We start from the raw sequence: 26,400 nt of genomic DNA on the forward strand, positions 1-26,400 counted from the left end.
ACTAAGGGATGGTTCAGGGTCACCTGATCCAGCCCTAACTATAAGCTTTAGCAAAAAGGAAAGTTTTAAGCCTAATCTTAAAAGTAGAGAGGGTGTCTGTCTCCCTGATCTGAATTGGGAGCTGGTTCCACAGGAGAGGAGCCTGAAAGCTGAAGGCTCTGCCTCCCATTCTACTCTTACAAACCCTAGGAACTACAAGTAAGCCTGCAGTCTGAGAGCGAAGCGCTCTATTGGGGTGATATGGTACTACGAGGTCCCTAAGATAAGATGGGACTTGATTATTCAAAACCTTATAAGTAAGAAGAAGAATTTTAAATTCTGTTCTAGAATTAACAGGAAGCCAATGAAGAGAGGCCATTATGGGTGAGATATGCTCTCTCCTTCTAGTCCCCGTCAGTACTCTAGCTGCAGCATTTTGAATTAACTGAAAGCTTTTTAGGGAACTTTTAGGACAACCTGATAATAATGAATTACAATAGTCCAGCCTAGAGGAAATAAATGCATGAATTAGTTTTTCAGCATCACTCTGAGACAAGACCTTTCTGATTTTAGAGATATTGCGTAAATGCAAAAAAGCAGTCCTACATATTTGTTTAATATGCGCTTTGAATGACATATCCTGATCAAAAATGACTCCAAGATTTCTCACAGTATTACTAGAGGTCAGGGTAATGCCATCCACAGTAAGGATCTGGTTAGACACCATGTTTCTAAGATTTGTGGGGCCAAGTACAATAACTTCAGTTTTATCCGAGTTTAAAAGCAGGAAATTAGAGGTCATCCATATCTTTATGTCTGTAAGACAATCCTGCAGTTTAGCTAATTGGTGTGTGTCCTCTGGCTTCATGGATAGATAAAGCTGGGTATCAGCTGCGTAACAATGAAAATTTAAGCAATACCGTCTAATAATACTGCCTAAGGGAAGCATGTATAAAGTGAATAAAATTGGTCCTAGCAGAGAACCTTGTGGAACTCCATAATTAACTTTAGTCTGTGAAGAAGATTCCCCATTTACATGAACAAATTGTAATCTATTAGACAAATATGATTCAAACCACCGCAGCGCAGTGCCTTTAATACCTATGGCATGCTCTAATCTCTGTAATAAAATTTTATGGTCAACAGTATCAAAAGCAGCACTGAGGTCTAACAGAACAAGCACAGAGATGAGTCCACTGTCCGAGGCCATAAGAAGATCATTTGTAACCTTCACTAATGCTGTTTCTGTACTATGATGAATTCTAAAACCTGACTGAAACTCTTCAAATAGACCATTCCTCTGCAGATGATCAGTTAGCTGTTTTACAACTACCCTTTCAAGAATTTTTGAGAGAAAAGGAAGGTTGGAGATTGGCCTATAATTGGCTAAGATAGCTGGGTCAAGTGATGGCTTTTTAAGTAATGGTTTAATTACTGCCACCTTAAAAGCCTGTGGTACATAGCCAACTATCAAAGATAGATTGATCATATTTAAGATCGAAGCATTAAATAATGGTAGGGCTTCCTTGAGCAGCCTGGTAGGAATGGGGTCTAATAAACATGTTGATGGTTTGGATGAAGTAACTAATGAAAATAACTCAGACAGAACAATTGGAGAGAAAGAGTCTAACCAAATACCGGCATCACTGAAAGCAGCCAAAGATAACGATACGTCTTTGGGATGGTTATGAGTAATTTTTTCTCTAATAGTTAAAATTTTGTTAGCAAAGAAAGTCATGAAGTCATTACTAGTTAAAGTTAATGGAATACTCAGCTCAATAGAGCACTGACTCTTTGTCAGCCTGGCTACAGTGCTGAAAAGAAACCTGGGGTTGTTCTTATTTTCTTCAATTAGTGATGAGTAGAAAGATGTCCTAGCTTTACGGAAGGCTTTTTTATAAAGCAACAGACTCTTTTTCCAGGCTAAATGAAGATCTTCTAAATTAGTGAGACGCCATTTCCTCTCCAACTTACGGGTTATCTGCTTTAAGCTACGAGTTTGTGAGTTATACCACGGAGTCAGGCACTTCTGATTTAAAGCTCTCTTTTTTAGAGGAGCTACAGCATCCAAAGTTGTCTTCAATGAGGATGTAAAACTATTGACGAGATACTCTATCTCACTTACAGAGTTTAGGTAGCTACTCTGCACTGTGTTGGTATATGGCATTAGAGAACATAAAGAAGGAATCATATCCTTAAACCTAGTTACAGCGCTTTCTGAAAGACTTCTAGTGTAATGAAACTTATTCCCCACTGCTGGGTAGTCCATCAGAGTAAATGTAAATGTTATTAAGAAATGATCAGACAGAAGGGAGTTTTCAGGGAATACTGTTAAGTCTTCTATTTCCATACCATAAGTCAGAACAAGATCTAAGATATGATTAAAGTGGTGGGTGGACTCATTTACTTTTTGAGCAAAGCCAATAGAGTCTAATAATAGATTAAATGCAGTGTTGAGGCTGTCATTCTCAGCATCTGTGTGGATGTTAAAATCGCCCACTATAATTATCTTATCTGAGCTAAGCACTAAGTCAGACAAAAGGTCTGAAAATTCACAGAGAAACTCACAGTAACGACCAGGTGGATGATAGATAATAACAAATAAAACTGGTTTTTGGGACTTCCAATTTGGATGGACAAGACTAAGAGTCAAGCTTTCAAATGAATTAAAGCTCTGTCTGGGTTTTTGATTAATTAATAAGCTGGAATGGAAGATTGCTGCTAATCCTCCGCCCCGGCCCGTGCTACGAGCATTCTGACAGTTAGTGTGACTCGGGGGTGTTGACTCATTTAAACTAACATATTCATCCTGCTGTAACCAGGTTTCTGTAAGGCAGAATAAATCAACATATTGATCAATTATTATATCATTTACCAACAGGGACTTAGAAGAGAGAGACCTAATGTTTAATAGACCACATTTAACTGTTTTAGTCTGTGGTGCAGTTGAAGGTGCTATATTATTTTTTCTTTTTGAATTTTTATGCTTAAATAGATTTTTGCTGGTTATTGGTAGTCTGGGAGCAGACACCGTCTCTACGGTGCCCACAGGCGAATGACATCACCGACACGCGTGAAAAAACTCACGCATGCGCACGAGGGTTCAAGCATGTCTGGTGTAATCGCACGTGATTCAAATCCATATAGGTTTTTTTTTTTTTTTTTATAAAACTGCTGGTTCTTTTTCTAATAGACCTCGTATATATATATATATATATATATATATATATATATATATATATATATATATATATATATATATATATATATATATATATATATATATATATACACATACACACACACACACATTGGTGATGTGACTTTTTCCCCAAATGTGAATGCCAGTTTTGCACGTTCTTTACCTCTTATTTGGATTGCAAAAAGAACTACAGCTTTTGTTGACATTTTCCAGGAGTAGCGACACCATCTTAAACACAGGAAAGAAAATTTGCATATCCACCAATGGATAAATTTGTCAATGTAGCAAAACAGATCAAAACAAAGCAACAAAAATGCCATACTTTTTTCAGGACTTGTAGATGGTACACCTTCAGTGGGACACCCAGATATTTTACTATTCCCTGTCCTGTAGCATTGTCTTCTTCTGTAGCAAGTTGACACAACACTTTCTGCAAGACAGAAGACAAAATGTGCATAACATTATAGCAGTTATGATGGCATACAGAGATAATATTGTGTCAGAACTGTGAAAAAATAATGCCCTTTAATGTTCCTGTGTAGAAGCTGCTGGAAATTAATCTTTCAAATAAGATCTCAAGCATACCTTTAATGGTGAAGTGATTAAACAGTGTATTAATTAGTGATCAATATGCAATACCAATATACAAACTGGCATTTAAATCAAGGTATGTGCTTCACACTACCTGTGTTCCTGAATAACAAACTTCATCTGCATGGTCCCAGTCAACCCAACTGTAAATGGGCATCAGTCTTGGCCGGGGACATAATTTGTGATGGACTGGCATCCCATTCATAGGGAGCTGCAGCTCCTCATCCACTCCACAATACAGTATCCAGACAATCACTGATCCCATGGGCCTCGGGGCCTCTGCAGGACTTACATCTATGTCCATCTGTAGCAATGATCACTACATAACATCAAAGCTAATTAGTTACCAGAATATAGAATGACGCTTGTTGGCATCACGTCATTTGAAACACATGGCTGGAGAAAAGTCATTCCAGCGAGTTGGAATGTATGGGCAGCATATGAGCAACTTCAGAAATCAGCACTCTGTTACAGACAGTCTTGGAGTTTTACAAGCATTTTTTAGAAGGGGCCTCATCATACAGTGATAAAACTGCACGAATAAACTCATCTGATTTTCATCTGTGAAAACAGCTAATCATAATGAAGGCCAAGAAAGGTGAAGAAACAGACTTGTTTTACTTTCAGCACTGGGATTCTTAAAAATGACAAAGATACCACACAACATCAATTGGTCTGAAGATCATCAAATTTAAGGCTTTGCAAGAACTTCCATAATAAATATTCACTCCATGGAGAAATGAAAAACAGAAGTACTATGACACTGATTTAAGTAGGTTTAAAGATTAGAAACCGTATACTTTTTGGCAACACAGCACAGTGATTCGCTGGTAGAAGCGAGAAAGCACAATCTAACAGTTAAGGGCTCAACTCTTCATACCAGGTTTTCCACTCCAATGAACCAAAAACATCCACACACTAAGTAGATTAAATGTGCAAATCACCATCCAACTACAGAGGCACAAGAGAGGGAGAAAGAATATAGGAGGCACAACATGCACAAAGTGAGAACAAAAACAAGAATTTAAGAAGAAAACCAAAGTCCCAAGCAGTGGTGATGTGGTATTGGTGGTTTAACTATGTGGTTTCTTTAGCCAGGCTCTACAGCACGCTAAGATGCTTACCCTCCTCATCGTCTCACAAAGCAACCCCAATCACTACCATCTGAGCACCCTGAATACCCTGCACATCCAGTACATACAAAACCAATAACACTTATCCCACCCTGGGTGGAGAGTCACAGTGGAGCGGGACAGAGGAAAGGCAAGGAAGAAATACTGGTTAGATGGAATGGCGGCAAGAGAATGGAACGCACTGAAATGACTTCATTTCAGAGTAGTGGATAAAAGGGTGTGGTCACCACAGGAATGAGATGAAAGGAAAATGGGAGAATGTACAGCAAATATTTGAGGTCCAATTTTTTTTTTTTTTTTCATTCTCTGAGAAAACTGCAACAGAGCTGCCTTTGGGGGCCTGGCACACTCTTTGTATACATATTATTTTTCCATAAATCTAGAATTAAAACAGAGGATGTAGAAAAATGCAAACATTGAGCTGGTTTTGATGGGTGCCTGTTAACAATTATCAAGCTGTGACTGAATTCTCCCAAAACCAATAAAAGGCTAAAGTATAGCTTCAAATAGTCAAAGCAACAGGAGACAAAATGGAAGGAAAATAAAGTGACAAAAATGGAATGGAGAAAAAGCTTGACCATTCACTAGTTAGTTATGTAAAAACTACAAATGCAAAAACAGTTTTGTGTGGGCTTCACACATAACACAATAGAGGCAGAAAGGCGCACAAAGGAGGAGTCAAATGGCACTTGTGGGAAATTGGAGCTACACTCCAACACCTCGTACAGCAATCGCCAAAATTCAGTCGGGTACGGCACATGCGCTCTACATTTGCGCGGTACTCGCGCCGGAAACGGCACAAGCGGCAGGCAACATGAGGTTATGTTGCCGAATGGCAAGCAACAGGAGGTCGCACTGCCATCTGATCGTGTTCGCAGCATTTGAACGGCATGTTGAACGCAGGTAAGACATATTGTGCCACGGCTGAGCAGCTGCACGAAATCATCGGCCATGTCAAACTGTGGCCTACTGACTCGATCCAGGCAGCCTTCACACCAGTGGCTGAAATTCATTGGAAGGCTGTGCAAATGGCTATTCGACCCACTCTCAGCCAGAGTCAGCTGGAGTCAAGGTGCCACCCACGAACACCACCACCTGCGGGGCACTTAGAAAAGGCGGGCTAATCGCGCTGCCAGCACTAGAGCAGAGAGCAGGTGACCACTTTTAAGCTGGATGTGCGTATGGCCTTGCGGGCATTGGGTAGTGCTTATAAACTAGGTAGGTGACATTTTCCAAGGATGGAAATAAAATATGCACAGTCTCTATAATGAGTTTGACTGGCATGTGAGTGCAAAATGTTTTTAGAACCTTAGTCCAACAGTTTTTAGAAAAACTCAACTCTTCTATTTCCTGTTAATTATGTAATATTTTAAAGTTAATTTTAAAGTTAATTTACTATCTTAAGGTATTCATAAATTGCTTAGGTTCTTGTTGCCATATATACACTATTATTATTATCATTATCATCATCATCATCACCAGTATTATTACTTATTATGTATATTTTGTCATTGGCGTGCAAGTCCAGAATGTGATTAGCAATGTCCATTGTTCACTGTTGTTAGCCAATATTCATAGTTTGTCCAAAAATTTAAATTTCAATTTGATTTATTTCATGTATATAGCGCCAAATCACAACAAAGCTGCCTCAAGGTGCTTCACACAAGTAAGGTCTAATGTTACCAGAGCAAGCATACAGTCAACAGTGGTAAGGAAAAACTCCATCTGATGATTTGAGGAACAAACCTCAAGCAGACCAGACTCAAAGGGGTGACCCTCTGCTTGGGCCATGCTACCGACACAATTGACAATACAGGAACTTCTGGGAGTCCATGCTGATGCACAGGCCTGCAGAAGAAGACACCCACTCCCATCTCTAGATGCAGCCGCACCATTATGCATTTTTTATGTTAATTTACTGTCTTAATGTATTTATAAATTGTTTAGGTTCTTGTTTTCATATACATACTATTATTATTAGCATTAGTATTACTTCTATTTTGTCATTTGATTTTTAAATGGACCACAAGGGAAATAAGTGTTTTCACATTCTTGTGTCATCCATGTATTTTTAACATACTTACAATTTGATTATGTATTTACATTGAACTTACTAAATAAAATCATGCATGCACGCACTCACATTTTTAATATAAATATGATTTACCACCTCCTGCTGGAATGGCGTGTTAGTTCAGAATGTAATTAGCAATGATAGTTAATATCAATAGTTTTTACAAAAATATTAGTCCTATCAACGTTCCATTTTCGCAGCATTCATCCTTGACCCAAAATGCATAAGCATACCAAATGGCAAATGTCAGCTGTCCAGTTTGTCCGTGATCAAAGTTATATACACACACGCACGGAGAGCATTTTGTCTTTTCTGCATTCTGCCGCAAGCAGGCACTTAAATTTTTAGACATGAACAAACAGAGATGGCGGCGAAAGACATCAAAAGCAGGAACGGCAACATGACACTAAATGAACTACCAAAACACAACAAATCAATAACACTAGCAGCACTGTTAAACTAACATGAACCAGAATAACATTTAAAACCCCCAAACCCCATACTCCCATGGTGCATTGCAGCGCCCAAAATCTTTAACTGACCAAAGCAACGTTTCGACCCTGAGGTCTTCTTCAGGCAACTATATCACATGGCTGGATTCTTTCTTTTTTGTCTGCTGTTCTTGATTGTCCTGCACCGGCCTAATTAGGGCTGAATGTGCGCACAACTACTATTTTTACTATTTTTATTATTAGCATTGCAGTGCAACAGCCATTGTTTATTGGGCAACTAAAATTGCTAATTTGTCCAAAAATATTTGTCCTATCAACTTTCCATTTTTGAAGCATTCATCTTTTACCCAAAATACATAAGCATACCAAACGTCAAATGTCTGCTCTCCCCAGGTTCTCCGTGACCGATGCCATACACACGCAGATACGCACACAGAGGGCACCTGGCTATTATAATATAGATAGGCAGGGCAAGAAAACAGTGTTGAAGAGCAAGCTCAGACAGGGCTAACAGAAAACAGGCTGTATTCTGCATTCCAGGACATGCCGTACAAATCAACACAGAGACAGAAAGAGACACAAGACACAGACCACCTCTTGTCTAAAACCATATGTCTGCCCTGCTCCACTTGATAGTCTGAGCAGTGGTGAAAGTGGGTTTTGTTCTTCCTGACACTCCTCTCATTTGTGGGAAGTGGAAGCTCAAAGTGAGTAGAAGGATGTGGGCAACCCACTGGGTTGGTTTTGTTTATTCCAATGTAAAATTTACTGCAAGTCAGCAGGACAACATACTGTATTTTCCCAAAAATAATGAGGAGGAAGATCCCCCCTAACCCCAGAAATATAGCTAAAAATTATGGGCTCATCTTATAAACAAAGACTAGACTTTTATATGTCATATATACACACAACAGTAGGTGGCAAAGGAAACCCTTGAAAATAAGGTCTCGAGCTACATTTTATGAACAACCATTGACCACTGCAAAAAATAAGCAAACGTTATGTCAGGTATAATTTACATTCATGTGTTTCATATTGTTTCTGTGCATTTGAACACAATCACTTACCGACACAACTTTAACAAGATAACCACAACAGCCAGCATAAAACATTCACACATAACAGAATAAATCACAATAAATTTGCGATCATTTGCTAGGGATGCATGATATCAGAGAAATATTGTGTCAGCCGATGAAAGCTTAGCTTAGTCATCAGTATCTGCAGATATGAAAAATATTAATAAAACTGTCTAATATTGTGATAGGTTCTGGCAGCAGCATGTGTGATCCTCTCTTTAAGACAGGAGTGTCATGTCCCAACTTGTCAATTTTTTCAAGACATGTGACTAACAAACTGAGTTGCCGTTCACCAGGGAAGTGGAAATGCATTATGGTAATTCTGGCTTATTTGCAGTTTTTAAAGTGGTTGTTTCTTTTTAGACTGTGGCTGATGACTCAAAAGAAGGGAGAGATTTAAAGCAGCAATTCACCATTAATGAGTTGATGTGTCTTAAAAATGACACCATGTTTTAGAACTCGCTAAAATCACAGAACATGACTGGTAACAGGATAATGTTGTGCTGTGAGTAGCAGTGGGTGTGTGTGTGCGCGAGACAGACAGAATGTCCACAGAGTGTTTCTTTTGATGTGTGAAGTGCAGAGAAATGTATCTGTTTAAAAAAAAAGCAGAGGTGTTCATTCTGTGTAGGAAAAATGTGTGCAGTTTAAAAAAAGAATAGTCTGTGAAGTTGTTTTTTAGCCTCACTTAGCTAAATGGCAATGGCTAAAGTTGACAGTAAGGATTAAATCTAATATTTTGTACAACAGACAATATCCAACCTCATGTACGACAGTCTAACACTTCTAGCATCTGCAACTTGTAATCACAAATGTATCATTTGTAAATGATACATTTAGGGTAGAATCAAATGTGTCTTGTTAGGCTGTCACAATCAGTGTAATACGTTGATTCTAGTACAGCTCTTCAACAAATTTGCATTTCATTTCAAAACATTCAAAGTTGTCCTGCAGCCACTCCTTTGATATCTTGATCTGTGTGCTTAGGGTCATTGCCCTGCTGAAAGATGAACAGTCACCCCAATGTAGAGAAGCTTGAATTTTCGACTGTATTGGGTTGCTTGACGCGAGGACGTTTCGATTCTAATCGCAGAAGCTTCCTCAGCTAAAATTCTTGCTCTGGTAGTCTGTCTTCTGTCTTGACTCTTGTAGAGAAGAATAACAGAAGCCAGCAAAAGCTGGAGCTTTAAACCTAGCCAGACCCCTCCTACCAAGAGGCAAACTGCTATTGGCTAGTGACTAACAATTCCTCTAATTAGCATCTATTGTGCTCTAGTTAGCGCCCTCCTAATGACTGGGCAGCTGTCCCTCCTAACGATGGGACTGACACCTCTCCTGACAACTCTCCTGATGATGTGAATGACTCATTACCATGAACAAAAGACTGAAACTGCTTTGACCTGAGTACCCCAGTGTAAACAGGGGATAAAGCATGTCTCAGACCCCCTCCCCGGTTAAGGCTGGGTTTCAACTGTTTCACATACAATGCTTCCTTCACTCCCCTCTCAAACCATTTTTTTCTCTGGTGAAGATTTTAACTTCCTTGTCCTCAAACGTGTGGTTAGTGTCTTTAAGGTGGAGATGAACTGCAGACTGAGGTCCACCGGCACCTTCTCTGGGGTGCTGGTATAGCCTTCTGTGCAATGGCTGCTTAGTGTCACCTATGTAGTGTTCGTTACAGTTTTCCTGACATCTGATAGATGTCAGGAAAATTTATTGGCTCCATCTCCTGTCTGTCTGGTCTCTTTGTTCTTTGGGACTTCTGCACTTCAGAAGAAGAGGAGTGTCTCTACCTTATTTAGCAGGAGTAGGGGAAAAACTACAGAGGATCTTCAGACAGCACAAAATCCCAGTTTACTTTAAACCTGTTAACACCTTGAGACAGAAATTAGTTCACCCTAAGGACGGGATCCCTAGTTACAAACAGAGCAATGTAGTGTATTCTATCAGATGAGTCATTCACGTCGTCAGGAGAGGCGTCACTCCCATCGTGAAGAGGGACAGTTGCCCTGTCATTAGGAGGGTGCTAACTAGAGCACAACAGGTGCTAATTAGAGTAATTGTTAGTCACTAGCCAATAGCAGTCTGCCTCTCGGCAGGAGGGGTCTGGTTAGGTTTAAAACTACAGCTTTTGCTGGCTTCTGTTATTCTTCTCTACAAGAGTCAAGACAGAAGTCAGACTACCAGAGCAAGAATTTTAGCTGAGGAAGCTTCTGCGATTAGAAGCAAAACGTCTTCGTGTCAAGCAACCCAGTCCAGTCGAAGATTCAAGCTTCTCTACTATGGAAACCACCTGGACAACTGAGAGCCTTCACAGAAACAAGTCACCCCAGTCTGAGGTCAAGGGCGATCTGGAGCAGGTTTTCATCCAGGATGTCTCTGCAAATTGCTGCATTCAACTTTCCCTCAATCCTGACTAGTCTCCCAGTTCCTGCCACTGAAAAACATCTCCATGGCACGATACTGCCACTGTCCCGATGAGATGATCTACCCATTGAGAGGATCTCCACTGCGCAACTGCGTACGGGCACGCAGTTCTCTCTACCCCGGTCTTTACACCTCCACCCATCGAGTTTATCGACCTCTCTTTACTGTGCAACTGCGCATTTCCCTGTCGCGATGAGCTCACCGTCATCTAACGACAATATTTGGCTTTAAAGGCGGCGTGTGTACATGCAAATCTTTACTTTTTAACAACTGAAAAGACACATTACTCTATTTTTATGTAAAGACAAAGCTTAGATGGGTTTTCTACTTTTCTTCTGTGAGTGAGCTCAACTCGACGGATGAAGTGCGCATGCAGAGTTGCTTAATAGAGCTCACCTCGACAAGTGGCCATGTCCCGTCGAGATGAGCTCCATTACCAAACAAAACCCACCTAAGTTTTGTCTTTACATAAAAATACAGTAATAAGTGTCTTTTCAATTTAAAAAAGCAAAGACTTGCATGTACATGCTGTATTTAAAGCAGAATAGTGTTGTTAGATGACGGGGAGCTCAGCTCGACAGGGGACCTCAACTCTGCACACGTAACTGTCTATTTGCGCTACAGGAATATCAATTCAACAGGGCAGCACCATACTTCACTGTAGGGATGGTGCCTGGTTTCCTCTGAACTTGACACATAGCATTCAGGTCAAATCTTTGTCTCATCAGAAAGAGAATTTTGTTTCTCATGGTCTGAGAGTCATTCAGGTGCCTTTCAGCAAACTCCAGGTGGGTTTCCATGTGCCTTTAACATAGGAGTGGCTTCTGTCTGGCCACTCTACCATGCAGGCCTGATTGGTGGATTGCTGCAGATATGGTTGTCCTTCTGGAAGGATCTCTCTCCACAGAGGAATGCTGGAGCTCTGACAGAGTGACCATCGTGTTCTCGCTCACCTCCCTGCCGAAGGCCATTCTCCTCCGATCACTCAGTTTAGACAGGCGGCTACCTCTAGGAAGACTCATGGTGGATCCAAACTTCTATGTACAGATGTTGGAGGCCACTGTGCTCATTGGGACCTTCAAAGCAGCATAAATTTTTCTGTGCCATTCCTCAGATTTGTGCCTCGAGACAATTCCTTTGACTTCATGCTTGGTTTGTGCTCTGACATGCACTGTCAACTGTGGGACCTTATATGTAGACAGGTATGTGCCTTTCCAAATCATGTCCAATCAACTGAATTTACCTCAAGTGGACTCCACGTAAGCTGCAGAAACATCTCTAGGATGAGCAGTGGAAACAGGATGCACCTGAGCTCAATTTTGAGGTTCATGGAAAAGGGTGTGAATACTTATGTACACGTGATTTCTTAGTTTTTATTTTTAATACATTTGCAAAAATGTAAAAAAAAAAAAGTCATTATGGGGTATTGTGAGTAGAATTTTGAAGGAAAAATTAATTTACTCCATTTTGGAATAAGGCTATAACATAAAATATGGGAAAACTGAAGCAGTGTGAATACTTTCTGCATGCACTGTACACATGCAATCATCTGCCCTTCTTGTGGGTCAAAGATCACTTGGCAAATTCAATGTTTACTTCCAAAATCACATTTTAATTAGCAAGATGTTTTATTAAATGAGATGAATAAAAAATCTGAATGCAGTCTTAATCTGACAAAAAAGTAAAGGACTCACATTGTTTATCATAAGCCATCTGTGTGAACCCCTTGAAAGTTGAAAACTGTATAGAATGTTTTTTTTCCCCTCTGTTCTTATTCCCTCATTTGTATGTGCCATAAAAACAGAGCCAAATCACACAGCAACGAGGATTTTTCAATAAAACAATAGTAATTTACTTTCAATGAGTTTTACAATTTTGGGCACAAAACACTAAGACCAACAGAGACTCAATGTGGCTCATTCATCATCCGTGTCTCACTGGAGAAGAGACAGAGGGCTGGAAAGAGTCCCCTTACTAAAAGTCAATTAGACAGAAAATCCCTACAGTAGTTCCAAAGACAGCTAAAAAGGGATTTTTAGGGGTACTTCATCAGAGAGTGGAAGTGGATATGTCACAACTGTCCAGACATATTTATTATGGAAAACCTATTATCGTAAAACCTACAGAGGACAAAAACAAACACAACCAAAAAATAAAAACAAAATACTCATGTCACATGATGGTTGAATGGAAGAAAATGAGGGACTGCATTTATACAGCACTTTTCCATCTGAGGCAGATGTTCAAAGCACCTTACAAACAGTGACACACACACACACACACACACACACACACACACACACACACACACACACACACACTGTTGCCTTGCATGGTAGCCCAACTGGAGACTGAAGTATATAACTGCATTTTCTGCTACTAATTGTTGTGCCTATCTTTCAGAAACAACCAGAATGAAACATCTGGTCTGTATGATTAAAATGTATATGTTTTTTTGACCTGATTCTGTTATGTTGATGTTTGTGTAACGGCATGAAGTTTTTGCCATAAAACCATAAAACTACTGCTTTATGGTCATATTGTGTTCATGTATGCTTGCACTGTCCAGTTGAACATGTTTGGACTCATATTAGTATTAGTTGTTGTTGTTCTTCTTCTTCTTCATTCAGCTGCTCCCGTTTTTGTTTGGGGTTACCACAGCGGATACAGCCGGATCTGCACTGGTATTTGGTACAAGTTTTACGCCGGATGCCCTTCCTGATGCAACTCCAGTGTTACCTGGAGAAACACACAGCCGCTGGTGTTTCAAAGAGGTCTCCCATCCAAGTACTAACCAGATCCTGCACTGCTTAGCTTCTGAGATCTGACGGGATCAGGCTGACACAGAGCAGACCGGCTGCGACTCATATCAGTATTAGTATTGGACTTTCGCTTGGCTAGCTCACAGATCTGGCAACTTACTTCTGACGGATTGTTTGCTGTTGTGACACTCTTCTGAATTTTACACGGTTGTATATCTTTCTATTTTTAAATCGCTAGTGGTTAGCAGTCGCTAGGGGTTAGCTTTCACGAGCTAGCTTGACTCCCCCTCCCCCGTTGTTTCTTTTTTTAACCTGTTTAATACTTCTGCTACTTTTTCAGTGTAACTGCTGTGAATTTTAGGCCATTATTTTACTTCTGTGTAAATCTTATGAGCGGCGAGCATTTTTGCTAGCATTTAGCTTGCGTTAGCTAGTTTGACACACCCCCTTTCTTTTAATACTTCTGTTAGTTTTTTAGTGTAACTGTTGTGAATTTTAACTTAGTACTTGTGTGGTTTACTTGTAATGCCGCGTTCACACTGGGCGCGATCAGACACAACAAATTTGCAGAGGTCGCGTGGTGACGGACGCGCCTCCTTCGCCTGGTGTGTCGCTCTGCTTGGGTGGACTTTCGCTGCGAAAATTTGCCCTGGTGCGTCATCAAATAGGAGGAGCTTCTATTCTGCTCGGCGTCAAGTCATCATGACGGACCTTGATCACACGGAGCGAGTTGTTGTGAAAAGCTCCCAATACAGAGAGTATCTTTATTTGCTGCAGGAGCTGCGTCTGGATGACGGCCGCTTTCAGCGGTCCTTCCGCCTCTGCGGGACCCAGTTTGAGGACCAACTGTCCCGTTCATGCGCGCACATGTAAACAACTAAAAAAAAAAAAAAAAAAAAAAAAAAGAAACTCAGCTGCTTGCTGCAGCTCGCTCTTCCCCCAAAAAACTCTGTCATAATTGTGTTTAGAAACCAGTCACCATTTGTTTTATTATACATCTGTGTGGTTAATTAATAAAATATTCTCCACAGATGATTCGCTCGCGCGCGCACGTAAAAAGAAGGAAGAAAGAAAGAAACTCTGCTGCTTGCTGTGAGGCTGCTCCTCGCTCTTTCCCAAGAAAACTCTGTCATAATTGTCTTTAGAAACCAGTCACCATTTGCTTTATTATACATCTGTCTAGTTAATAAGTAAAATAATCTCCATGGACGATTCCCTTGCACGCGCACGTAAAATAAAAAGAAACTCCGCTCCCCCTGCTGTGGTGCTGCTGCTCGCTCCAAAAACTCTCTCATAATTGTGAAATAAAGGACAAAATAGACATAAGTCCTGCTCACAGGCTGCTACCAGATACAGGACATGTTCACATCTTCAGTCAAACTCCAGACATCTCCACGTCACTACATATTCAGTCCCTGATTGGTCATCGCGGCACGAAGAGACAAAAAAGTTCAGCTTTTTCAATTTGGGGAGAAGGGCAACACGACGTGATGCAACGCAATATCGCGCTACAAACGCGCAAAACGCTCAAAATCGCTTCACTCGCGTCCATCGCGTCGCACGGTTTGGCGCCAAAAAGCGTCATTACATAGGAATTACATGGCAACCTGTGGCTGCAGTCGCTCGTGTCGCACCCGGTGTGAACGCAGCATAGAAGTTTTTTTTTCTGTTCATACGAGTCTAGTATTTCTGCTATTCTTTCAGTGTAACTGCTGTTAATTTTAATTCATTTATTTATGAATGTGTGAATCCTGTGTGAGCCTTAGGAGTGGTTAGCTTATCCATTATTGGTTAGCTCATGCTTGCTTGGTTATACTCTTGAATTTCTTTGTGCACAAAGTACACTACCTACTTTACACCCTTCGTAAATCTTGCATGATGTTGGAAGATAGGGTGGCTCTCTTAGAGAGCAGTGTCCGTAAGTTAGAGCAGCTTCTTAGCTCAGTGGGGTTAGATGTTACGGGCACTCCAGATGAGGTTAGCGTTGGGATGACAAGTGAACCCATTAGCATTAGCCTAGAAATGCCGGCTGTGGAGGACTAGCCAGAGGAAGCCCTGTAGGGCTTGGTGCCCAGTTGTGGTACCTGATCATACTCGCCACTGTGAACTGTGAATCAGTTCTCCCCCTTGGAATTGCCTGATGTGAATTCTCTGAGCCCACAAGTGACTTCCACTCCTGTCTCCAAGCCGAAACTTAGTGATAGGGAATTCTATCACCCGCAAAGTCAGGTTAGATGCCGGCTGATGTTAAATTAAATTCCTGGGGCTAGAGCTCCCGACACTGCATCCCATCTTAGGGTACTGACACTGCATAAGGGAAGATAGACTAAGGAACATGACATGAGATATAGTCACATAGTTATTCACGTCGGCACCAATGATGTCAGGATGAAGCACTCAGAGGTCACAAAAATGGACATAGAGAGGACTTGTGACCTTGCCAAAAAGATGTGTCGGCATGGATTAATAGTCTCTGGTCCCCTCTCCTCCCGGGGTAATGATAAGACGTTTAGCAGGCTGACATCGTTAAATAGGTGGCTGGTGCAATTTTGTAGACAGCAAGGCTTTAGCATTATTGATAACTGGCCTTCTTTCTGGGGCCGCCGTGGTTTGCTGATGCCGGACGGCCTCCATCCTACTGGGGAAGGCGCCGCCATCTTGTCTGCAAACAAAGATAGAGCTCTACAGGGAGGGTAACATTAGAAATTTACAGCAAGCCACAGAGCAGGTGATTAGAGACCCTGCAAGGCTTATGACAAATGTGGGTGTGGAATCCATTAGCTTAGTGGGTAAATTAGTGCAGAAAATCCACTACAGTGATAGTGCAGTTTATCTGCCAGGGAGCGAAATTCAACAAGTTCAAACTGTGGCCTGCTTACGTAGACGTGTCCATAAAAATCAGAGGGATATGCTTTGCAAACTTAATACCATTACTACATGGGATGATGTTGAAATTGAGGATGCCCAGTGGTTGTTCCAGCAATAGCAAAGATTTCTTGTCTGCTACCTACAATGCACGTGGAATGTCTCAAACCTAAACTTACTTCTAGGCATCTTATACAACCCCTGGCAAAAATTATGGAATCACCGGCCTCGGAGGATGTTCATTCAGTTGTTTAATTTTGTAGAAAAAAAAGCAGATCACAGACATGACACAAAACTAAAGTCATTTCAAATGGCAACTTTCTGGCTTTAAGAAACACTATAAGAAATTAGGAAAAATAATTGTAGCAGTCAGTAACGGTTACTTTTTTAGACCAAGCAGAGGGAAAAAAAACATGGATTCACTCAATTCTGAGGAAAAACTTATGGAATCATCCTGTAAATTTTCCATCCCCAAAATTAACACCTGCATCAAATCAGATCTGCTCGTTAGTCTGCATCTAAAATGGAGTGATCACACCTTGGAGAGCTCTTGCACCAAGTGGACTGACATGAATCATGGCTCCAACACGAGAGATGTCAATTGAAACAAAGGAGAGGATTATCAAACTCTTAAAAGAGGGTAAATCATCACGCAATGTTGCAAAAGATGTTGGTTGTTCACAGTCAGCTGTGTCTAAACTCTGGACCAAATACAAACAACATGGGAAGGTTGTTAAAGGCAAACATACTGGTAGACCAAGGAAGACATCAAAGGGTCAAGACAGAAAACTTAAAGCAATATGTCTCAAAAATCGAAAATGCACAACAAAACAAATGAGGTACGAATGGGAGGAAACTGGAGTCAACATCTGTGACCGAACTGTAAGAAACCGCCTAAAGGAAATGGGATTTTCATACAGATAAGCTAAACGAAAGCCATCATTAACACCTAAACAGAAAAAAACAAGGTTACAATGGGATAAGGAAAAGCAATCATGGACTGTGGATGACTGGATGAAAGTCATATTCAGTGATGAATCTTGAATCTGCATTGGGCAAGGTGATGATGCTGGAACTTTTGTTTGGTGCCATTCCAATGAGATTTATAAAGATGACTGCCTGAAGAGAACATGTAAATTTCCACAGTCATTGATGATATGGGGCTGCATGTCAGGTAAAAGCACTGGGGAGATGGCTGTCATTACATCATCAATAAATGCACAAGTTTACGTTGATATTTTGGACACTTTTCTTATCCCATCAATTGAAAGGATGTTTGGGGATGATGAAATCATTTTTCAAGATGATAATGCATCTTGCCATAGAGCAAAAACTGTGAAAACATTCCTTGCATAAAGACACATAGGGTCAATGTCATGGCCTACAGATAGTCCAGATCTTAATCCAATTGAAAATCTTTGGTGGAAGTTGAAGAAAATGGTCCATGACAAGGCTCCAACCTGCAAAGCTGATCTGGCAACAGCAATCAGAGAAAGGTGGAGCCAGATTGATGAAGAGTACTGTTTGTCACTCATTAAATCCATGCTTCAGAGACTGCACGCTGTTATAAAAGTCAGAGGTGGTGCAACAAAATACCAGTGATGTGTTGGAGCGTTCTTTTGTTTTTCATGATTCCTTAATTTTTTCCTCAGAATTGAGTGATTCCATATTTTTTCCCTCTGTTTGGTCTAAAAAAGTAACCGTTACTGACTGCCACAATTTTTTTTCCTAAATTCTTATAGTGTTTCTTAAAGCCAGAAAGTTGCCATTTGAAATGACTTTAGTTTTGTGTCATGTCTGTGATCTGCTTTTTTTTCTACAAAATTAAACAACTGAATGAACATCCTCCCGAGGCCGGTGATTCCATAATTTTTGCCAGGGGTTGTATATGCTACTCTGGAACCACCCCTAAATCCAAACAGTTCAACTGCCAACCCCACATAGGTCCTTAGTCTGGGTCTCATTAACATAAGATCACTGTGCTCAAAATCATTGTTGATTAATGATCTAATAATTGATCATCACTTACATATGATTGGGTTATGTGAAACCTGGCTTAAACCTACAGCTGTCATCCCCTTAAATTAAGCGTGCCCACCAGCTTATACATTTAGTCACGTCTCTCGTGATGCGAAGGCGGGCTGTTGCTCTTATTTATAAATCTAGGTTTAGCTTATTAGCTGTTGGGGGTCACAAATATAACTCGTTTGAGCATATGATTCTCCACTCTGCTCAAGATATTACGCACTGCCATGGTCAGAAGTATAAAAATCAGCGGTATTACTTTGTCACTGTATATAAGCCTCCTGGCCCATATTCTGAATTCTTAGATGAATTTGGTGCGTTCATCTCTAACTTGTCAACTAGTGCAGATAACATTATGATCATTGGTGACTTCAACATTCATATAAATAGGCCTTCTGATCCCCTCTGCAAATCATTTATGGAAATTGTGGATGCATTAGGATTTCGGCAATGCATTCGGGACTCGATGCACATTAGTGGAAATGCCTTGGATCTGGTTCTTGCACGTGGTATTGCTGTCACGAATATTGACATCATATCTCTTACATCAGCGGTCTCTCATCACTCACTTATTAAGTTTACAGTTTCGCTGCCATGTTTAGTGGAACAACAACCTTATATATCACTATGGCGATGCATCAACTCCTCAACTAAGACTGAACTCGAAGCTAGACTGCCTGATGTCTTTGCTTCACATTTGGCAAACACCCTATCAGTAGACAGTCTTGTGGATAGTTTAAACTCAGTGCTCAAAACTACACTTGACATGATTGCGCCACCAGTATTAAAACCGCGCTCCCCCAAATCACAGTCACCTTGGTTCAATGATTACCTGCGTGACCTCAAGCATAAGGTAAGAGGTCTAGAACAGAAATGGCATCGTTCAAAATTAGAAGTATTCCACCTTGCGTGGCATGATGCTATCTTAGACTATAAGCATGCACTACTGGATACAAAGCGGACCTATTACTCTGATTTGATCCACAAAAACAAGCTTAACTCAAAGTTCTTGTTCAACACTGTGGCAACACTTATTCATGGACAACCACCTGTAGTTCACTCTCCCTTTACAGCACAAGATTTCCTGGATTACTTTGAGAAGAAAATAGAAGACATTAGTTTAAACATATCCCAGCATGCCTTAACCCAGCCACTACACCCTGCTATTGAGGTGGGCGCCATTACTGAGGTATTACCTAGATTTACAGAATTTGATAGTATCTCACTACGCATGCTGACGAAACTTGTAACGTCAACAAAAAAACAACCTGTTTATTTGATCCCATACCAACAAAGCTGTTTAAGGACCTGTGGCCCACTCTTGGGCTGACTGTGCTGGAAATTATTGATCTTTTAACTTCATCATATTCTACTTGATAGGCTGGAAAATCACTTTGGGATTACTGGGAGTGCCCTTGCATGGCTGACGTCACACTTGACCAGTCGTTCACACTGTGTTCTGTACAGTAACACTACCTCTAACCTTAGTGACATGAAATTTGGGGTTCCACAGGAGTCCATCTTAGGCCCCCTGCTTTTCTCCCTTTATACAGCACCCCTTGGGCACATATTGCAGTGTTTTGGGATTACCTTTCACTGCTATGCTGATGATACGCAGTTATACTTGCCGATAACTGCTGGTAATCTTGTTCATATAAAATCCTTAGAAGATTGCCTTGCATCACTGAGAAGTTGGATGTCTAGAAACTTCCTACTTTTAAACTCTGATAAGACTGAAATGATGGTTCTTGGTCCAGTGAGACATCGGCATCAATTTGACCAGTTAACACTTAGCCTAGGCTTGTGTGTCATACATCACACTGACAAAGTGAGGAACCCTGGGGTAATTTTTTATCCTACATTGTCCTTTGACCTCCACATTAGAAATTACGAGGACTGCTTTCTTCCACCTGTGAAATATTGCAAAGATTTGTCCCATTCTGTCTATGGCTGATGCTGAGACCAAGATCCATGTGTTTATCTCTTCTAGACTGGACTACTGCAATGTTTAGCGCAGTCCAGCATTAGGGCTCTCCAACTGGTTCAAAATGCTGCAGCCAGACTTTTGACATGAAGCAGAAAGTTCGAACACATTACACCCATTTTGGCATCCCTTCACTGGCTTCCTGTCCCAGTGAGATCAGATTTTAAGGTTCTGCTACTAGTCTATAAAATTGTTCACTGACTGGCACCTCCCTACTTATCTGACCTAATTAATCCTTATGTACCGGCACAGGCTTTGCATTCTCAGGTTGCAGGACTACTTTTTGTCCCTATAGGGTGAATAAGAAGTCTGCAGGTCATCGAGCTTTCTCTTATTGTGCCCTGTTCTGTGGAATGATCTCCCTGCGTCAATAAAATAGTAAGATTCTGTGGAGACTTTCAAGTCCAGACTTAAAAAGCTTGAAGCTTAGGGCTAGTGGCCGGCGATCACCTTAGTATTCTTCTGTTTTCTTGTTGTTTATTGCTGACAAATTATACTGTATTTCTTGTCATTCTGATGCCTGATTCTGTTTTTTTTCTTTCTCTCTGTTTAAGGTGCAGCTCCATCCAGAGATGAGAGTTGTATTTGTGCTGGTGACCCTCCTGTCCTGTGGACCAACAGCATTTCCTGTATATTTGTTTTGTGAATTGTTCTGTAATTTATGTCTGTAGCATGGCCCAAGCAGAGGGTCACCCCTTCGAGTTAGTCTGCTTGAGGTTTCTTCCTCAGAGGGAGTTTTTCCTTACCACTGTTACTCTGGGGGTTGGTAAGGTTAGACCTTACTTGTGTGAAGCGCATTGAGGCAACTCTGTTGCGATTTGGTGCTATATAAATTAAATTAAATTGAAAATTGAATTGAAATTGAAAGTATTAGTACAATATGCATTGTATTAGTTTTAGGGCTTCTTTGTAAGAGCACATCATGTGCTGATCATATTGTATTCATCATTCCACTTTGGACTTATTGTGGAAATAGTGTAACTCCATATGCGGCCTGTATGGTATCCGTGGAATGTCTAGACAAGATGTACCCCGTCTATATTTTTGCTGTGGAACGAAGTGTTGAACTACAGGCACATCTGTGCACGCTAGCCTGCTGACATTTAAAGATATATGTTATGGCTAAGGATAATCTCACTAAGTGTGTTCATGCCCACACATAGAGTTGTTTTGCAGATTCTCACAGGAACAAGGGAGGAAGCCTGAAGCATGTGGCCATGACCTGTCCTGTACAGGCCAGTCAGGGACAAGTGTGGTAAAGACACTCGAGGGAAGTGACGTGCTAGAACCCTCTCCTTCCGAGCTAGCTATGCCACACAGCATGAAGGGAGGAGAATTTCCAGAAGCAGATGGTTCCCACCAACCTTTTGGACCGATGAGAAGAGGGGCAAGAATAGATTAATCATTGTTAGAGGAGGTTTTTAAGTGGATCATAGATAGCATGGGGCACTCTTCTTCTGATCTCCTGCTGAGAGCTAAGGCTATGTCAGGGCTAAGAACAGGATCCACAGAGCTCTGTGTAAGACTGATTTTACTACTCAGTGTTGTTTTAAATAAAACTCTGTTCTGAACGGTAAATCTGGCAGGGTGCAATCTGAACAGATTCTTTTGTTTCATGACTTCTTTGTTTCCACCTTCCCTGGGATCAACAGATGCACGGCGACTGCTGGACGAGGTCAAGGATATTGGGGGCCAGTCTCCAACAAGACTGAGAGCACCTTGAAGACTAAGGACCTTGCTCAAATGGCAAAACAAGTGACGCAAGAGTAGGTATTTCCTATCTCCTCCCTCCTACATTTTCCTGTCCAGTCAATTAAGTGATTGAACTTAAGACCCAAAAACACTTTGGTTGAATCTTTTCCAGCTTCCCTTATTTATCAATACTTCTGTCATACATCCCAGTGCAACCCTGCTCAAGCAAAATTTATATAATCAACTGCAGCAAGAACTGTTAGCACAGACACATTTATAATTTGAGTTATAATGCTGTGTTTCAGTAAGATCGTATGCTGAGACAAAACTTTCCTGAGGTGGTGTGATTGTCAGAAATAGTCACAAAATGCATCTCAATGTAAATGTTGCAAAAAAAAAAGAAAGAAACTAAAAAGGAATATGACAAAAAATATAATAGTTATATTATCAGAATGAGCTGTTCACACATGCAACATAGACAAGTTAACAATATCATGCCCAGCACATTATATGCATAGTAGTGGGACCTAATAACTAAATAAAATAAAAAAAAAATCCCCTTTTCTTCTGCTATGCTGTGTTAGTTAAATTTGATCCAAAATGATGAGATAATGGCCAGTGACTATACACAAGGATCTTGCAAAAGGTCCGTAGCTCAACTGGAGGAGTGAAGCTCTCTGTTGGAACCACTGAAATAATCCTCCATGATGACATCACCATGTTTAAACTGTCAGCGAGGTGGGTCCCTTCACCTACTCACTCCTGAGCAGAAGCACGTTAACATCACACAAAGCCATGGATGGGCTATAGAATTATTGAATGCGTCAATAAAATGTTTCATAGTTTGTGATAAAAATGGTATGTAAAAGTCATGAGACCCACACTCCAGAGGTTTGCCTCCCCCTAACTTCCTTGAATTTAGTTAAGTCTTTCTCACTGATTACGGGGCTTTATAATCAGTCCTACATAATCAAGGGTAGAGAATTTCAAGGTCGTACCCGAATCCAGTGGTTGCATTTTCGCTCTACAGCATTGCTTGGTCGCTCAGAGTACAGTCCCCACAAACACTGCAACAACAAACTTCTGCTTGTAGCTGCAGCAAAAAGAAAAAAGAAAAAAATTCAAAGTTCTAAAAGGTGCTGTTTTAACTGTGAGCCAAATCCATCCAGAGGAGTGAAATGTTAAGAAAATGGACTCACCATCACATGTGACATAATGATTCCAACAAAGGCGACCCAAAAACTGGCCGAGAAAAGGCATCCTCCTCATGGCCTCTGTTGTGGAGCTCTGAGGAACAGAATAGTTACCAGATACTGGAGGAATCAAACACAACACAGTACATTCTTATCATTTTATATACAATTGTAACTTTGTGTCCATTACTATTGGGCTATAGTACTTCTCTGAACAGACAATAGAGTTAAACAAATGGAGCACCAACAGAAGGAATAAAAATAATTTCAAATGAGCTCTCCGTATCACAGATGGCAACACTTCCACTTATTTATCTTGTAAACCAAGCAAATGTCCCACAACACCTAACATTATGAGATGAAAATAACGACCAAAGCCACTTAACGATGGGCTGCACTGAGTTTAATCACTGACACATTCATAGGTGTACAGTACACTGCCTAAGGATCTCCCCATTTCCCCATGTTTCATTTTTCATTAAGTGTCACATCATAATGGTTGCAATAGTGCGAAGTACACAAAACAGCACACATGGCAGACGGGGCTCTGGTTGAGGGTGCTATACCTTATTAACTTTTTTAAATACATGTGTGTAGGTGTGTGCACACATACTTATTTATCCAGATTATAATAGACCATGTGATTCATTTCACTGAACAGCTAATTAAAACTCCAGAAACCTTCAAGCAACCACAGACAACATACTTGTTTCTGAATGTGAAAAACCCTTAATGTCAATGGCCTACCATTTGAAATCTGATGAGTAGATCTTCATAGAGGGCCAAAAAGATTTAAGAATAGAATTATGAAATCTTATTATGAAATGTTATTGCAATCGTTATTTAAACCTCAAGCAACCAAGCTAATTTTGCGACTAATATGACTGAGTGGGATTATATGACCCCATTGACTTTATACTGGAATACTTCTATATAAATGATTGCTTTAGGGTTCTTCATATTTATTTCAGTCTCTAATATATTTGTCCATCATCCTTTTTATCCTCACTCTGGACATCAAGAATCAGTCTCGATGCCTGTGCAGCTGTAAATCTTCTAAATTCTAGGTCTCTTGGCCATGCTTTCTTGCAAAACAGGAAAGTATAATGATTAGAGATGGCCAATTATAACATCATCTGAAGCTATAATGTCGAAAATCTCATAGATATAAGTGTAATCCTGCAAGTTTGGATCATACTTGCATGAATAAACTACAGCACTCACAGGGTGCTCCTGCTCAAACTGCCGTATGATAGCACTAAAACTATCAAACTTGTGGCATTTCCTGATAATTTTAAGATATTTATTGTATGTTTTGATTATTTGTCATTTTACTCTTGAATGTTCTATACTGTATTGGTTTAGAATAATTAATGCCATGATTCCACACACTCCATTATAGTAGGTGGCATTATGAACCTCTAAAGCTGGTTTGTGATCTGCTGATAAATGAATTTATTTTAAAAGTGTTAAGCTTATTTTCACACTGTCTGATGACATGCCCAAGGGCTTAAAGTAGTGATTCATGATGGATTTAAATCACTTACATGTGTTGAAAATGATGTCACATAGTGGTGCTAACAGCTAAGTTCAGCATGACTCAAAGTCTCCCATGTGAGCATTTTATTACAAATATCTGGAGTAATATGGAATGTTGCACAATTAATTGATGTAACGGATCATGCCGAAGAAGCGTGTGCTGTAGTTTTCCCATGATGTGCAGTGCGCCAGACACACGCACATACACACACACACACACACACACACACACACACAAAGCCCTTTATATATAGGACTAGGATTTACAATTAACGGTGAAAGATTGGCAGGTTTATACGCTTTTGTGAGTCTACTTCCATAGACCATCCACAGAGTGGTATTACACAATAACTAACTAATGATTGCATAAGTCCTTAACAGATTTGTTAGCTATGAGTGAACTGTTGGATGAGTGCTCAAAAATGGAGGTTTCACATAAACATCCAGTAACATTTGCATTTATTGATTTTTGCAGAGACAGTATTCATCAGCCAACATCATGGGTAAACAAGCTCTAACACTGTACCAGATATAGCCAATGAGGCTAATTTTCATGCGAGGTCTGTAGGATGGTGGTTCTAAGTGACTTGTAGTCACACCATTTAGTCACATGACTTAGGAATGTAAAACCCCAAATCAGAATAAGTTGAGATGGTGTAGACAATCAAAAACAGTGATTCTTACATGTATTTGAGTTTGGTTTCATTGGAGAACCGAAGTTATTTCATGTTTTGTGTGGTCAGCTTACGTAATTTAATTTATTAGTGAATATTCACTACTGCATTTCAGATGTTATTTGGTCCCACTGTTCCTGCAAAGATGTAAGGTGTGCAACAGTATGGCACCTTTGTTTCATTTTTCATTTCAAAATTCTCCAAATATTCTCTATCAGAGACAAGGCAGGACTGCAGGCAGTCTAGTCCAGTAACTGTACTCTCTTCTTCTGCAGGCATGCCTTTGTAATGTGTGCAGAATGGTTTTGCACTGACTTGCTGAAAAATGCATGGACATCCCTGCAAAAGATGTTATCTTGAAGGCCACATAAGTTGTTCTGAATAATGTAGTGTTTTTTTGTTTGTTTGTTTGTTGCATTCTAGGACAGAGCATTTTCATTGACCCGAGCAATCATGGTGTAGTAACTATGCATGGGGGGGATTAGCATGGCTAGGCAGGGCACAGCTTATTGGTCTGGCAAAACAACTGCAGACGTTTGTGTACAGAGGCTTTGCAGACATGTAACCTGGCCACATCCAGGCAACTACCCCTGGCCATGCTGCTGGTCATGCGCAGGGCTTCCAGGATTATTTACACGAGAAACTCCTTATACTGTGAAGTTCTGAACAAGCTTTGAGATAAACTCATCATCATCTCTGAACCTGCTAGTGAAGTAGCCGAACGTCTTT

General features: G+C 40.5%; 1 protein-coding gene across 1 annotated transcript in view; it reads right to left on the reverse strand.

The window, feature by feature from the left end:
* The window catches only part of fancc (FA complementation group C), a 112,067-nt gene that overhangs the window by 58,401 nt on the left and 27,266 nt on the right, over positions 1 to 26,400 (reverse strand). Inside the window, exons 3-6 of the mRNA XM_034170530.1 lie at positions 23,465 to 23,552; positions 23,264 to 23,358; positions 3,504 to 3,611; positions 3,345 to 3,409 (exon numbers count right to left, since the gene is read on the reverse strand). Coding sequence (XP_034026421.1) covers positions 3,345 to 3,409; positions 3,504 to 3,611; positions 23,264 to 23,358; positions 23,465 to 23,552 — 356 coding nt within the window. The remainder of the gene's footprint in view (positions 1 to 3,344; positions 3,410 to 3,503; positions 3,612 to 23,263; positions 23,359 to 23,464; positions 23,553 to 26,400) is intronic.

Source organism: Thalassophryne amazonica, chromosome 5 (genome assembly GCF_902500255.1).
Source record: "Thalassophryne amazonica chromosome 5, fThaAma1.1, whole genome shotgun sequence".
Classification (NCBI taxonomy): Eukaryota; Metazoa; Chordata; class Actinopteri; order Batrachoidiformes; family Batrachoididae; genus Thalassophryne; species Thalassophryne amazonica.